At 40.8% G+C, this 14,443-nt stretch overlaps 1 protein-coding gene across 4 annotated transcripts in view; it reads left to right on the forward strand.

Moving 5' to 3' along the window:
- Nucleotides 1-14,443, forward strand: part of LRRC28 (leucine rich repeat containing 28) — a 152,652-nt gene that overhangs the window by 776 nt on the left and 137,433 nt on the right. For 2 of the 4 annotated variants that reach the window (XM_040493782.1, XM_040493785.1), the window contains exons 1-2: nt 1,002-1,101; nt 5,174-5,401. In XM_040493782.1, coding sequence (XP_040349716.1) covers nt 5,234-5,401 — 168 coding nt within the window. In that variant the 5' untranslated portion in view covers nt 1,002-1,101; nt 5,174-5,233. Of the gene's footprint in view, nt 1-1,001; nt 1,102-3,585; nt 3,690-5,173; nt 5,402-14,443 lie in introns of those variants that run through there. The other 2 variants (XM_040493783.1, XM_040493784.1) reach the window with 2 other exon arrangements.

A 14,443-nucleotide genomic window follows, 5' to 3' on the forward strand; every position in this document is an offset into this window, starting at 1 on the left:
CTCTGTCTCTCTCTGTCCCAAAAATAAATAAACGTTGAAAAAAAATTAAAAAAAGTAAAAAACCCTTCATTCCAGAAAGTTGCCATGTTAACAAACATCATATTTAAAAAATAAGTGTTTTTAAAATGTTCCTTAGCAATGTTTAGAATTATTGTTACTATTATTATTTTTATTTTTACCAGCATAATGCTTTCTTCCTTTGATGTTATCTTTCCGCGGACATAGGAATTTTCATTTTGAAGAATTATTTATTGACGGCCTACTCAGTCATTCTAGGAACTGCCATAATATTTAATTTACTAAGCTGTTAGTGTCCTTTTTAGCAACCGTTTCACACAATAGACTTTAGGTATTTCAAGAGCAGAGACTAGGTTACCCACCTCATCTTTGGAACGAACCTGTCAGCGCGCACAGTGAGCCCTTAAATCCCATGCTTAGGCTCACCTCTTGATAACTAACCTTGGCCATATTACATAAACCTTCCAGACATCAGATTTTCATTCGTTAAACGAGTATGATACTAGTACCTGTGTCATGAGACTGCTGTGAGGGTTTAAGGGATTGTGCACAGCTCTTAGAACGCTGCCTGGTACACAATAAGCGCTCGGTGTTACTACTGTTGTTGTAATTCCTCAATGTATACAATGAATAAGTGCACGAGTCCCTGAATGAATGTATGAATGAAAGAACAAATCAGTTATTGGCAAGTCCCTAGGCTGGGAAGGGCTAGGTTGCCCCCCCTCAACGAGTAAAGGGAAAAAGTGCCCTCAGCACAGCAAAACCCCAGCCGGAGCCGGAAGTCTAAGTTAAGCTACGGGCGAGGCCAGGCTGGAGGAAGCCGAGCTTTTGGCCAATAGGCACAGCGCTTGAAAAACGAACATCTCGTGCAAGAAGTTTTGAAACCGCGAGAACAGGGGAGAATTATCGCGATGTTCCGTCTTCCCTCCCAACTCTCAGGAGCTCGGGTTCCGCCCCGCCCCGCCCCCCCGCCGTCCTCGCCTCGCCCCGCCCACTGCCGTCGGCGCCCCGCCCCTCTCTCCGACCCTCGGTTGGCAGTCCAGCGCCGCCTGCGCCCGGAGCGCTGGCTCCGCCGGCGCCGAGGTGAGTGCGGCCGTCTGTTGCTTCGGGTGGCTCGCGTGCCAAGGGCCCCCTGGCCCGGCTCCCCGGCCAGCACGCTGGATCCGGCAGAAGCGTCCGGGCAGCGGCGAGTGGTCCCTGGCCCGAGCGGGCCCGTCCGGCCTCGGGTCGCCATAGCTGCCGGGCCCTCCCCGCCCTCTATGGCTGCAGAATTCCGATATCGGGTCTGTGAAATCCCTGCCACTGAGCTCGCTGCTTCCAAACTGTAACGACCTTAGTGTTTGGTTAACTCGGGCAAAGCGGCAGGTGTTTTGCCCAAGACTTACTGGGAAAACAGTCTTTTACAAATCCTTTTAATATACAATTTTTAATTCTCTAATTTCCAGTATTAGAAAATTGGAGTGGGTATTCTACTGAATTAAATACGGAAGTCAGTCTGAGGGTCTCCTTTTACACACACCTGCTTAACATGTGTGGATTTTCTTAAGGTGGAAGGATTTGTTTACTTGTTTTATTTATTTATTTTTTTATAAATTTTTTTTTTCAACGTTTATTTATTTTTGGGACAGAGAGAGACAGAGCATGAACGGGGGAGGGGCAGAGAGAGAGGGAGACACAGAATCGGAAACAGGCTCCAGGCTCTGAGCCATCAGCCCAGAGCCCGACGCGGGGCTCGAACTCACGGACCGCAAGATCGTGACCTGGCTGAAGTCGGACGCTTAACCGACTGCGCCACCCAGGCGCCCCATTACTTGTTTTAAACAAAAATAAAGTGGGTTGGTGTTTACATGTCAGAAAATTTGTGGAGGTACACTTGGCATACCGTTAATATTATTAAGTGTCCCATTTATCGTTAGTAGATTAAGAGGTAGTGAAGGGAATTTGTGGAAGAAATTAACCATCTTGGTAAAGGCTGTATCTTGCCAATGAATGCGTTTTGGAAAACTATTAGCATTTTTATTGGCACCTTTCAGATTTCATTTATGTAGATTTTATCTCCCACACTGCCTTTGTAGCCAGATGTATTTTAGCAGGGTGAAATGATGTTTTAAAGGCAGCCCAATCCCAGCCTTCAGGATTCAGAAGGAAAGCAATTAGGTTACACTGAATTCTCTTATTCGATCTTCATCAGTGAGTGTGGATTTTGGGTGTAGTTTTGCTTTGTAGTCTCACATTTGTTGTTTTTTTTTTTTAATTTTTTTTTTCAACGTTTATTTATTTTTGGGACAGAGAGAGACAGAGCATGAACGGGGGAGGGGCAGAGAGAGAGGGAGACACAGAATCGGAAACAGGCTCCAGGCTCTGAGCCATCAGCCCAGAGCCCGACGCGGGGCTCGAACTCCCGGACCGCGAGATCGTGACCTGGCTGAAGTCGGACGCTTAACCGACTGCTCCACCCAGGCGCCCCTGTAGTCTCACATTTGTATAAGCGTTGGCTACTACTTAAATTTAATAATATGGAAGAAACAGGCTCCATTGAACACTGAAGTGCCTGAAAGGCTATATTGTAAGGCAGTGCACAGACTTTGGAGTCGGTCCACCTGGGTTGGAATTCTGGCAAGTTATTACCCTCTGAGAAACTCAGTTTCCTTATGTATAAAACAGGGTAAATAATGTCTATTGCAATGCGTAGTTGTATGGGTTATGGATCTTTATGGTACTTAGCAAGCATTTAGGATGTAGTATCTACAAGATGACCAAAGATTAGAAAGTGAAAAAAAAAAATCTACCTTGCAGTATTACATGCCATTTGAGGGCACCTGCTTTGTGCTAGATATTGTGTCCAGGCGGGTATACAAGAGTGAAGAAAGAGCAAGACGTCTGCCCTCAGGAGCTTCCAGTCGGTTGGCTAGATTGACAATAGATACACCAGTAAATATTTAGATTCCAGATCGTGAGGAGGCCTCCATATAAAAAAAAAATAATAATAATAACAGGAGAAGAGTGATTTTTACTTTGAAACCCAAAGGTTGATGGGACAGTGCTTTCCAGGCTAAGAGGACAGGTAGCAACTGGTGTGAAGAGTTGGACTCTTCCAAGAGACTAGGAAAAAAGGACTAGAAAAGCCCAGGAGCTTGGTGAGAAGCCAGGGAAGGGTATATCTTATCTCCAGATAAGGCTGGAGAAGCGAGGTGGGAGGGGGGGCCAGATTATGAGGAGCCCTCAATGCTTGGGAAGAGCTTGATTTTCTTACAAACGTTTGAAGGCTGTGTTTAGTTGATATGTGTGCACTAGGGAGTGAGTTTCCCTGAGAAGGGACCATGGGATTTACATTTTTAAAGGTCCACTGCTAAGTGGTTAATGTGTTAGAAAGTATCTAGAGTGGACACCAGTAATACTCACGGCTCTGGCCGGAGATGAGAGTGGTTTTTGGTTTTGGCTGGTGGAGAGATGTGGATGGACTTGAGATGTATTTCGGAGATGGAAACCACTGGCCTTAAGATAAATTGGAGGTACAAGGTGAATGGCAGGATGGACCCACTCATGACTTAAAGCTTTCCATTTAAGGGATGAAAAACACTGGGGAGAATTCGGATTGCTGATGAAAAGCAAAATGTGTTAAGTTTGCAGCCCTTGTGAGCCATCTAACCTGCTTCCACTTTACTACTTAAGTGAGTAATAACCCGGCAAACTTCTCTTTCGACACAGAATCATCGATTCTGGTTTAGTTCCCTTCTGCTTTGCAGGTCAGAGAATTAAGATGTAGAAAGATGGAATATGTTGTTCAAAGTGACATATGTCTCATAAAAACAGGTTAAGTGTGTAGGTAGAATCAGTATGGGAAGGTTTTGAATTCTTATGTTGCACCAGGGATATTCTTGAATATTCCACGTTGTCTGCCCTTTTCGATGAAATGGCAAGTGCTTTCATACTAGATAGGAATTGGGAGTTTGGAAATGATAGAAAATTACCAAAAAAGTTACAAAACTCTGCTAATGGAACGCTTATGTTACTGCATTTTGCACTAACTTTGTGTTAAGGCCCAGTGAAAATAGTTTTTCTTAAGAAAAAAAATTTTTTTCTTTGAAAGGCACTTTCAGTTAGGGAGTTCCAGAACGGATGCCCAGGAAAATGAGGGTTTTGCACAGAGCTCACTCAGCCTTTTAATGTTTTTTGCATTTCCTTAATATCCTTTGGAATCCTGTGAAGAACCCAGTCTTTGAAATCCACTGGACACCCTCATCTCTACCCCAAAGTGGGGAGGGGGGAGTCCTTGCTTTTATCCCTTATGAGCCATTTGACCTTGGACAACATTGTTGAAGCTCTGAGTTTTTTTCCTCTTGTGTTAGTTAAGTGATTGTGAAGTTTGTTTCTGCTCTGTGCCTAGTTGATAAGATGGCAAATGTTATTTCTCTTCCTACCCGGTCACTTTCAGAGCTAGAAGGGAATTTAATCTGTTCTGGGTTCTGGGCTTTACCAATAAATTGCTGTCTCCCTTGTATATGTTAGGCAACTGAGGCCTGAAAAGATTGTAAGAAAATAGTACAAGGTTCTTATTTCCTAGTGCAGTGTTTCTTCTTTCATTGAAATAATAAAACTGTATATTCCTGGACCTGTTTCTTTACTGCTTCTGATAATCTACAAAGTGAAGAAGGAAAAAAAATAGAGGTAAAAGAAGGAAAAAATTAGGATATAGGACAATATTCTGTACATAGTAAGAAATGAGGAAAGTAAAGCTGTAAGTGGTCTAGATGTTTTGTATGTATTTAGCAATATTTTTGAAACACCTTAAGCTACACATAAAATGAGGTAGCTCAAGAAGGAAATGGGTTTGCTCTATCTGATTTTTAAGCTTTCTTTGGGTGCATGTTATGAAACTAGTCTCTCTTCTATTAGGCATTCCTATCTCAAGTTCAAGAACTAGTTTTTCAGTTAGGACTGTTGCTGCGAAGTGGTACATATTGCTTAAGTAGTGAGAGTATTTAAATAGTTGCTCTCATCTCCTAAATATGTTCAGTTGTTACGAAGGAAAAATATAGGGATCAAATGTGTAACGCTCTCTTTAGTGTCTGCTAATAGCTGTGTGTGCTAACTGGTTTATTTGGCAGTGCTTATGAGCACTATCATAATGATTCAATTTTCTTGTTCTCTTTAGAAATGGACCAATTTTGACAAGATGTAGTGCTGCAGTGTGCCTGATGGGATATATTCAGTCATGGCATCTGAACTTTGTAAGACGATCTCTGTGGCAAGGCTGGAAAAGCACAAGAATTTGTTCTTAAATTACAGGAATCTGCACCATTTTCCATTGGAGTTACTGAAAGATGAGGGACTACAGTACTTGGAGAGGCTCTATATGAAAAGGAACTCCCTGACAACCTTGGTACAGTATTATATTGCATTTAAAAAAAATCATTTGTAATGTGGTCCTGACCGAGATCTATTTTACATATCCTAAGACATTCAGACCAGGATGTACATCCCCTCTTGTTATCTCAGCAGGTAGTAAGGATACAAATACAGGGGTTTCTCGTTAGTGGAGAATTCATTATCCAAGTCCCTCCAATATGAGGTTACAGGAAGAGTTGTATAGGAAAGCAAAATATTCACTAATGTGCCAGTCATAGAATTAGTTTCCATTCCACAACCCCACTTCACTTACCCTGTGCATCTGTCTTTGCTTTCTTTGTGGGATAGGCTCCTTAGCTGGTTTTTGGATGTTACCGTACCGAAAAAGTTAAAAAGTAAAGAAGAAGAAGAAGGCCAAGAAAGATGACCTTGAGTTAGAGTCATTTAAAAAGAGATGATCTGAATATTAAAATATATGAAGACAGGCATTTGGGAAACTTCATGTAGCCTTTGTTTTGGGGGAAAAACATAACAAAAAACCCTCCGGAACCAAAAACCCTTCTTTATGATTGCACTGTGGAAATCAAATGATGTTGAATCGGCTCTCATCCAGTTTGTTGGAAAAATTTTTGCCACAGACGCAACATTTGATTCACTGTTTTTACATCCTAAGAATAAGCACATAGTTATTATAACCTTATTTTTTTTATTACGTATAGAACTTTATTATATATTTTATTACATATAAGATTTAAAAACACTATTTAAACATTTTTTTTCAAGAGTGTCCTAATGTGACTTCTCATTCCCACTCTTATTGTCAAAATTGATCTCTGTTTTAAGTGGATGTGCTTTACGTGGCCTTTTCTGGCTATTACTTAACCTCATTTGAGTCTTACACTTGAACTCTTATTCATTTTATGATGTCTTGTTTCTCTGTGAACAGACCTATTTTTCATTCTCTTCTCTAAGAGAAGAGTCTATTTGGACTATCCTAAATATCTGAAAGTATGCCTTACTGGCTTCATTTATATAGAGTGTTTTCCTGAAAAAGTCTTATATAATCTGTGTAAAATACCTCCAGTGAGTGGAAAGCATATGATTTGTTCATTTTTGCCATATCTAAAAGTAAATAGAAATATGTCTTTCATTTTTAGTGTTTGGCATTTTGGCATATGTGTTATTTTGAGTGCCTAGTTAGATTTTTTTAAATTAGATTTTTTAGTTTTTTATTTTTTTAGCATTTATTCATTTTTGAGAGACAGAGATAGAGTGTGAGTGGGTGAGGGGCAGAGAGAGAGGGACACACCACATCTGAAGCAGGCTCCAAGCTCTGAGCTGTCAGCACAGAGCCCGATGCAGGGCTCAAACCCATGAACCATGAGATCATGACCTGAGCCGAAGTTGGACGCTTAACCAACTGAACCACCCAGGCACTCCATAGGTTTTTCAGTTTTAAAACTGTAATTATTTTGGGGAGCCTGGGTGGCTCGGTCAATTAAGTGTTCAACTCTTGATTTCAGCTCAGGTCATGATCTCATTATCCTGAGATTGACCCGCTTTGGGCTCTGCCTGGAGCATGGAGCCTGCTTGGAAGCCTCTCTCCCTCTTTCTCTGCCCCTCCTCTGCTTGTGTTCTCTCGCTCTCTCTCTCTCAATCTCTTTCTCAAAATAAATAAACTTAAAAAAAATTATCTTAATCAAACTTTAATAGTACAGTTATATTAATCCTTTTGCAAAATCATCATTGCATGATTTACCAAGTATTTCCCTCCTCCCTTTGGGGAACCAGTGTTGTGAGAAATAATTTGTCAAGGATTAAAGCCCAGATTTTCCCATGTTTGTTATTTTTAAAAAAATTTCTTTCATGTCTGTTTATTTTGGGGGGGGGAGGGGCAGAGAGAGGGAGAGAGAGAATCCCAAGCAGACCCCGAACTGACAGCGTGGAGCCCAATGTGGGGCTTGATCTCATGAACCATGAGATCATGACCTGAGCTGAGATCAAGAGTCGGATGCTTAACCAACTGAGGCACCCAGGTGTTCTTTCCGTGTTTGTTATTGATGTACTAGGAGAAAACTGTGAGTGGATTACTTCTTAACTGTTAGTCACAGTCTACTGGAGTATAGTTTGTTCAAAGAAATTGATCTTTGTTTATGAAAGTTATAGTGAGCTTTTGGTTTTGTGTGGTTTCTCAGCTAAAGTTTTCCCTTTATGAAAATACCTAGGTATCTGCTATACAGTTGTAACCGATATTCATAATGGCTCATAAGCATACATTTCAAATTCATGCTCTGCCACCTTTTTGTTGATCAGAGATTAACTTGTTGCATATGTTTATGATAGGTGTATGTATTTTATTCGAATGCTTTCTAATGAGCTAGAACATTTGATTCATGTGTATCAAAGAGCTTTTAAACTGTAAAGTGCTATGCAGATATCAGGGTGTAGGAATCATAGCAGCCATCCCATTCCTTTACGGTGCTGGATATAAGACACCTAGTATATACACCTAGTATATACTAGAGCACCCTAGAGTGCTCTAAACTAGTGACTTCAGGCTTTTAGAATGTTTGCGGGTGTTCTTGATACAGTGTATTTCCTAAAGGGGATTTAGTATGTGGATTTTTTTTTTTTTTTTTTGAGAGAGAGCATGGGGGAGGGGTGCCAAGGGTGGGTGGAAAGGAGACAGATCTTAAGCAGGCTCCACACTCTGTGCAGAGCTCGACATGGGGTTCCATCTTGCAACCGTGAGATCGTGACTTGAGCCGAAATCAAGAGTCAGACACTTCACCAACTGAGCCACCCAGGTGCCCCTAGTATGTGGAATTTGACTCACAACTACGATACTGACCAACAGGGAAAAGAAAAACATTGGAAACATGATTTAACACATATGGGTTAATTGGCCTTTTTTTTTTTTTTAAGGAAGCTTGGGAATCTGCCAATAATTTGCATTTTCACATTTTATTTTTTTTTAATTAACACTTTATTGTGTTTAAATCTTTTCTCCTCAACATTATCCCTTTCCCTTCTCTCCCCTCACCATATGAGCCTTTCTGTGAGAAGAGAAGTCATTAATGTACCGTCTCTGCCCTTCTTCCTTTCCTCATCAAGGGGCTTGGTATAGCAGAGTGGTTTATATTTTGTAGGATGATTGTTAAATGCTCAGAATTTGAGGAATGCCATATTAAAACTAAAACACACAAAAAAGCCTTTTTTATATATTTAATAGAATAAAGTTTTCATATTTTAAATCCAAAAATGATACATGCTCTAATATTAGTGTCCATATAGGAACATATGGAAAGTAGTTGTCTCTCCATCCAGTTTTTGAAAAAAATTTTTTTTTTACATTTATTCATTTTTGAGAGAGAGAGACAGAATACAAGTGAGGGACGGTCAGACAGAGAGGGAGACACAGAATCTGAAGCAGGCTCCAGGCTCTGAGCTGTCAGCACAGAACCTGATGCGGGGCTCGAACTCACGGAGTGTGAGATCATGACCTGAGCCGAAGTCAGATGCTTAACCGACTGAGCCACCCAGGCGCCCCTGTAATTATTTTAAATGCAGTTCAAGAATTGTTAAATCTCACCTTTGTGGTAGTTAGAAGAGAAGAGAATAGGAGATACAAGTTCTGTGTTTGTCGTGTGATGGGTATTCACATAGTTATTGAATAAGTAAATAAATACATGAATATAAAGTAGATTAATATAAGGACTCTCATGTAGGTATAAGAGTTCCAGACTGAGTGCCTCTGAAAGCAGGGACTCTGTCTTAAATTCTGTATCCTCATGCCTGGCCTACTGCCTACAACATTTGTAGGACACATAATCTAATTCTATGTTGCAGGACTGTAGAAGACTTTTTAAAGAAGATGCTATCTGCATTGACACTGAAGAGTGACTTTGACAGGAGGTTAGGAGGAAAAGTATTCATTCAACATGTCTTTACTGAGCACTTACTATGTGCCCAGTACTCTTCAAGTCACTGACTTGGAACAAATTCTTATTCTCATGGAATTTTCATTTGTTGACATCCCAAGCTGAAGAGAGAGTATGAACAAAGACTCAGTGGCAGGAAGTTCAGGAGACAAGTGTAGGCGCCTATTTTGCCTAGAGCAATGTTGTGTTTTGTTTTTATTTTTTTTATTGTGTTCTTCAGAGCCTGAGGGTTCCTAAAAAGGGCTGAGGTGGAGAATTATGGGAAAACTGAGCAGTAGTGTGTCTCCTCTGCAGTCAGAGCAGCTGTCCTTTTGTTTGCTCATGTATTGGTGCTCTTTACACAAAACCCCACGTGGGTGGGATGTGTAGATCTAATAAATGTTTGCAAATCCCTTTTAGCAGAACCATTTATTCAGAAAGTTTGATGAGTAACATAGATGTAACTGGGAATTATTCTTATTTAGGGGAGGGGATAGGCAGGATTCTTGCTCAGTCCACACCTCCTTCCCTTCTAAGGAACTGTGTGTCTAGGAAACCACAGAGTAGAATAGAAAGTCACTAACTTAGCACAGCTGACATGAGAATTCTGCATTCTACCAGGCAAGGCCATCTGCTTGGGGAGTGGAGATTTGCAGAGAATGCAGGCTTGAAGTTGTGAAGAATCACATGGCACTTTGGCCAGAGAAAGGATTGTTGGCATTGTTCAGCAAGCTGTTGGTCGCCAGGCTTAATGGTGGAACCGTGTGCCTTGTTTAGGGGAGTTTCTCCTACAACACTCAGCTGAGGTATGAAGAAGGTGTGCTGTTGTATTCTTGAAGGCTTAGGTGTTTTCCAGGTGGATACAATACAGTGCAGAAGGACTAAGGGGATTTAGTAATTTGGCAGGAGGGATTGGGACATGGATGATGGAATATGGAACGTGAGCTGGATTGGAGGCAAAGAAAGAAAGGAGGAGTGCATGAATAGGGAGAATGGAGAGGGGCCAAAGGATCCACTGACATTGAAGAATTGTATTAGGCATGGTTGAGTAAGCCATCTAGGGGGATGGGACATGTGGTTCTGGAGAGAGACTGCAGGTGTAGAGAAGTTTCAGGTGAAGGGTGGATAGGAGTGTGCCGGATGAAGGGGGCTAAGGTGAATCCTACCCCCATTCCCCCTCAGTTCTGCACCAGTAGCTGGAATCAGATTTCTAAGAGTTGGAGAAGGAATATAGCTCGGAAGCAGCAATCACCAGCTCTCACCCCTAACCCGGAAGTTCATGGAGGAAGGGAATTAGCAGGGGAAGCATTTAAGGACTGCAGTCACAGGAAGGGGCTGTTTCAGTGTTTAGTAGCAAAACATAATATTAGGAGATAACAGACCCAGGTTCTATGTGCTACACCTCTTTGGACCTCAGTTTCTTCATTTACAAAATAAAAGGCCACAAGAGACTTGGACGGGGGTGGGGAAGAAATCCCAACCAGGAAGTGAAATCCCTTAACGGATCTGCCAGCTTCTCTTAATGAGACTAGCAGGCAGGAGGTTTTCCTGGGGACGTGGAATAGTGACCTACCCAAATACTAACGGAGCTCTCACCAGTTACCAGTTTTGTTTGTGAATATGAATGGACAAGAAAAGACATCTAAGTTTTAATGAAAGAGGAGAGTTTGTCTTATGTCTGAGCAGTAAGAGCAGCTGGATCTTGATGAAGCAATTAATCTGTGCTACAAGAGAGAACCTCACTTAAAAGTGATATCCTGCTGGGATTGACGGGAAGCAGAGGTCTGTTCATCACATTCCCAAATTGGGATGGGGCATAAGGCACGGAAGTGTTTCCTTTCCTGTGGACCCAGGAGAAAACATTCTTGACCTACCCCATAAAATATAAACAGGCAAATAAATAATAAAAGAATACAGATAGTCCAAACACAAAAAGGTGTTTAACTTCCAATGGAAGGTAAAACATCGATCATCCTTTCCTACTAGATTGGCAAAGACTAATAAATACCTAGTGTTGAAGATTATTAATGCTTGATGTGGAAGACAATAAGAAGATGCTCTCACACACTATCAGATGGAGTACACTGGGCTGAGTACTTTTGGTGGCTGGTTTGAGCACATCGGTCGGCATTTTGAAAGAGTATGCGTCTGAATTGGTATTTTTCACCTGTAAGAATTTACACAGCAGAAAAAAAAATATCAAGTGAACATTTGTGAATATGTCAAATGAACATGTCAAGTGAACAGGATGGTCATCAAAACGTTGGATGCAATGAAACATTAAGAAAACCTAAATATTCATCAGTCTGGGATTGGTTAAAATCTGATAGCAGCTAACATCTTTTGTAACATCATTTGTAACATCATAGCAGTAAGTTACAAGCACTGTCTTAAGCAATTTACATGTATTAAATTAATTAACTAATAAATTAATCTAAGACAATCCTGTGAAGTAGGCATTATTATTATCCCTACTTTATAGATAAATAAACTGACATTAAAAAGCGCATCAATCAAACTTAACAGTGATTAGAGCTGTAGGTTGAGGGAAGGCGAGAGAGTGGGGGTGGGAGCTGGAAGAGAAAGAACCTTACCTAAGGATGCAGAGTACAAGGGAAAGGTTCTGTGAAGTTTGGTTTATGTTTTTTCACTGAATACTTACTAGTTTTACAATTAAAAATTAAAATAAGATTGTTGGCATAGAGTACTGTTAAGATCTTAGCTAGCTCTCAAGTTGTGTTAATCAGTGAGTCTACATATTTTGATTTACAGTGATGACGATGCCTGCGTTTATGCTGCATCCACAGCTTCTGCAGCTGGTGGCAGGGTTGAGGGTGAAAGGGGCTGATGTCTGGGAAAGTAACATAGCTATGCCCTCCACCCCCTTTGAATTTGGTTAAGAGTAGGATCTGGATTAAATGAACATCACAGAACCTTGAAGGGAAAACAAAGAAATAGTAAAAGAGCGTCGTGCCATCAAGTGTGGCAGAAAAATTTGGGAGAGGGAATTAAGTTTTGTTTTTGTTTCTTTGATTCACTTTGAATTCCAACATAAGGGGCTTCTTGTTATTTCTTAAATGGAATGTGTGGAAATGATACGTCAAGTAGTAAAGCGTTCAGATGCTCTGTTTGTGTTTTAATGCTGATGTGTAGTATGTGATGTAGTTCTGCAAAAACACAGATTATAAATGTATCCTGTCTCAGTAATACACACATGCCTGAAGAGTAGGAGTTTTGTTATAAACCAAAGCTGCTTTTCCTACTGAATTTTCAGATTTCACAGTTTGCCCCCTGATCCTTACTGGTTGATTGACAGTAGTTCCCTGTCAAATAGGTAACAAAGTATTTGAAATAGTTTAGAAAATGAATGTCTGACCCCTAATTTCATTCTGTTTCTTGAATCACAGAATTTCAAAGCTAGATGGAGCTTTATAGGCAGTTTAGGCGATTTTTCTTTTTGGGGAAAGTAAGCTTAGAAGAAGTTAATGGACGGGTCCAAAGTCACTTTTGTGGCCAGTTAGAGCATGTACCGGGTCTCCTCATTTGTCACCTAGTCGGTCTTTTGTTTTAATTCTGCAAGTATTTACTGATGACCTTTTTCTGGCCTCGCACCATATAGTTAAAATGTAACCACATTTATCTGTTTCAGAGCAATGAGGTGTTCCCCTTTAAGTGCGTTCTCCTAGTTTACCTCTGTGACGTTTACCTCTGAGATCTACTGTGTAACTTTTCCTGATAGAAATGTTTTTAAAACTTGTATCTCTCTATACTTTCTTAAAATATGGGGAACATGATTTAGCCTACCCTTTGTGATTTGTAGTTTCTGCCTTGGGAGTTAGGAAGGGAGGGTTTAGAATGAGGTGGCAGGGAGAGACGTTTTTCCCTTACACCAGACCATATCCTTGGACACTGGAAGGGCTCTGTTTGCCAGCAGAAGGCTCAAAAGCCATTGTTATGTATGTGTTTCCACAAGTTGAAATTCATTTTCAAGCATGCACTATACTCAAATGAGCCACCTGTACCTTAAAAATGAGATGCCAGTTTCTAAATGTTAGCCCCATCAGATCAGTCAACAAATACGTATGTGAGTGAGGTACCTGAAGTATAATACATTGAGCTTTGGAATATGTTCCCCACTCATAATGAACAATTATGTCATACATCGTCTTTTTTTTTTTTAATATTTATTCATTTTTGAAAGACAGCACAAGCGGGGTGGGGCAGAGAGAGAGGGGGACATAGAATCTGAAGCAGGCTCCAGACTCTGAGCTGTCAGCACAGAGCCCGACGTGGGGCTTGAACTCATGAACCACGAGATCATGACCTGAGCCAAAGTCAACACTTAACCGACTGAGCCACCCAGGTGCCCCATCGTCTTTTTTTAAAATGCTTATTTATTTTGAGAGAGAGAGAGAGAGAGAGAGAGAGAGAGAGAGAGAGAGCAGACGTGCACTTGAGTATGTTGTGATGGTTTGTAACTGAAGTGCCTTTTTTCCTTCAGTACCAAAACTTCATTAACTTTTTTAAATTAAAAAATAATAAAAATAATTTTTGAGGTGAAGTTTATGTAATGTAAATCAACCATTTTAGAGTGAACAATTCAGTGGTGTTTGGTACATTCACAGTGTTGCACAACCAGTGCCTTTGTCTCGTTCCAGACATTTCCATCACTCTGGAGTAAAACCCCTCACCCATTAAGCAACTTCTCCCCATTCCCCTCCACACTTCAGCCCTGGCGACCGCCAATCTGTGTTCTGTCTTTATGGATTTATCTCTTATGGATAGTTCATATAAATGGGATTATTCACTATGTGCCCTTTTGCGTCTGGCTTCTTTTCACTTAGAGTGTTCTCAAACTTCCTCCAAGTTGTAGTGTGCATCAGTTCATAACTTTTGTGGCTCAATAAGATTCCGTTGTGTGTGCATGCCACAGTTTGTTCACCCATGCATCCATTGATTGACATTTGGGCTCTTTCACCTTTTTGCTCTTGTGAACAGTGCAGCTATGAATATGGTTTACATTTAAATGTTTGAGTACCTATTTTTAATTATTTTGGGTATATACCTACCTAGGTGTGGAATTGTGGGGTTATAGGGTAGATCTGCCTTTTTGAGGAACTCCCAGAATGGCTGAACCACTTCACCAGCAAGGTATA

The sequence above is a fragment of the Herpailurus yagouaroundi genome, unplaced genomic scaffold (genome assembly GCF_014898765.1).
Source record: "Herpailurus yagouaroundi ecotype Mexico unplaced genomic scaffold, PumYag 185, whole genome shotgun sequence".
Taxonomy (NCBI): Eukaryota; Metazoa; Chordata; class Mammalia; order Carnivora; family Felidae; genus Herpailurus; species Herpailurus yagouaroundi.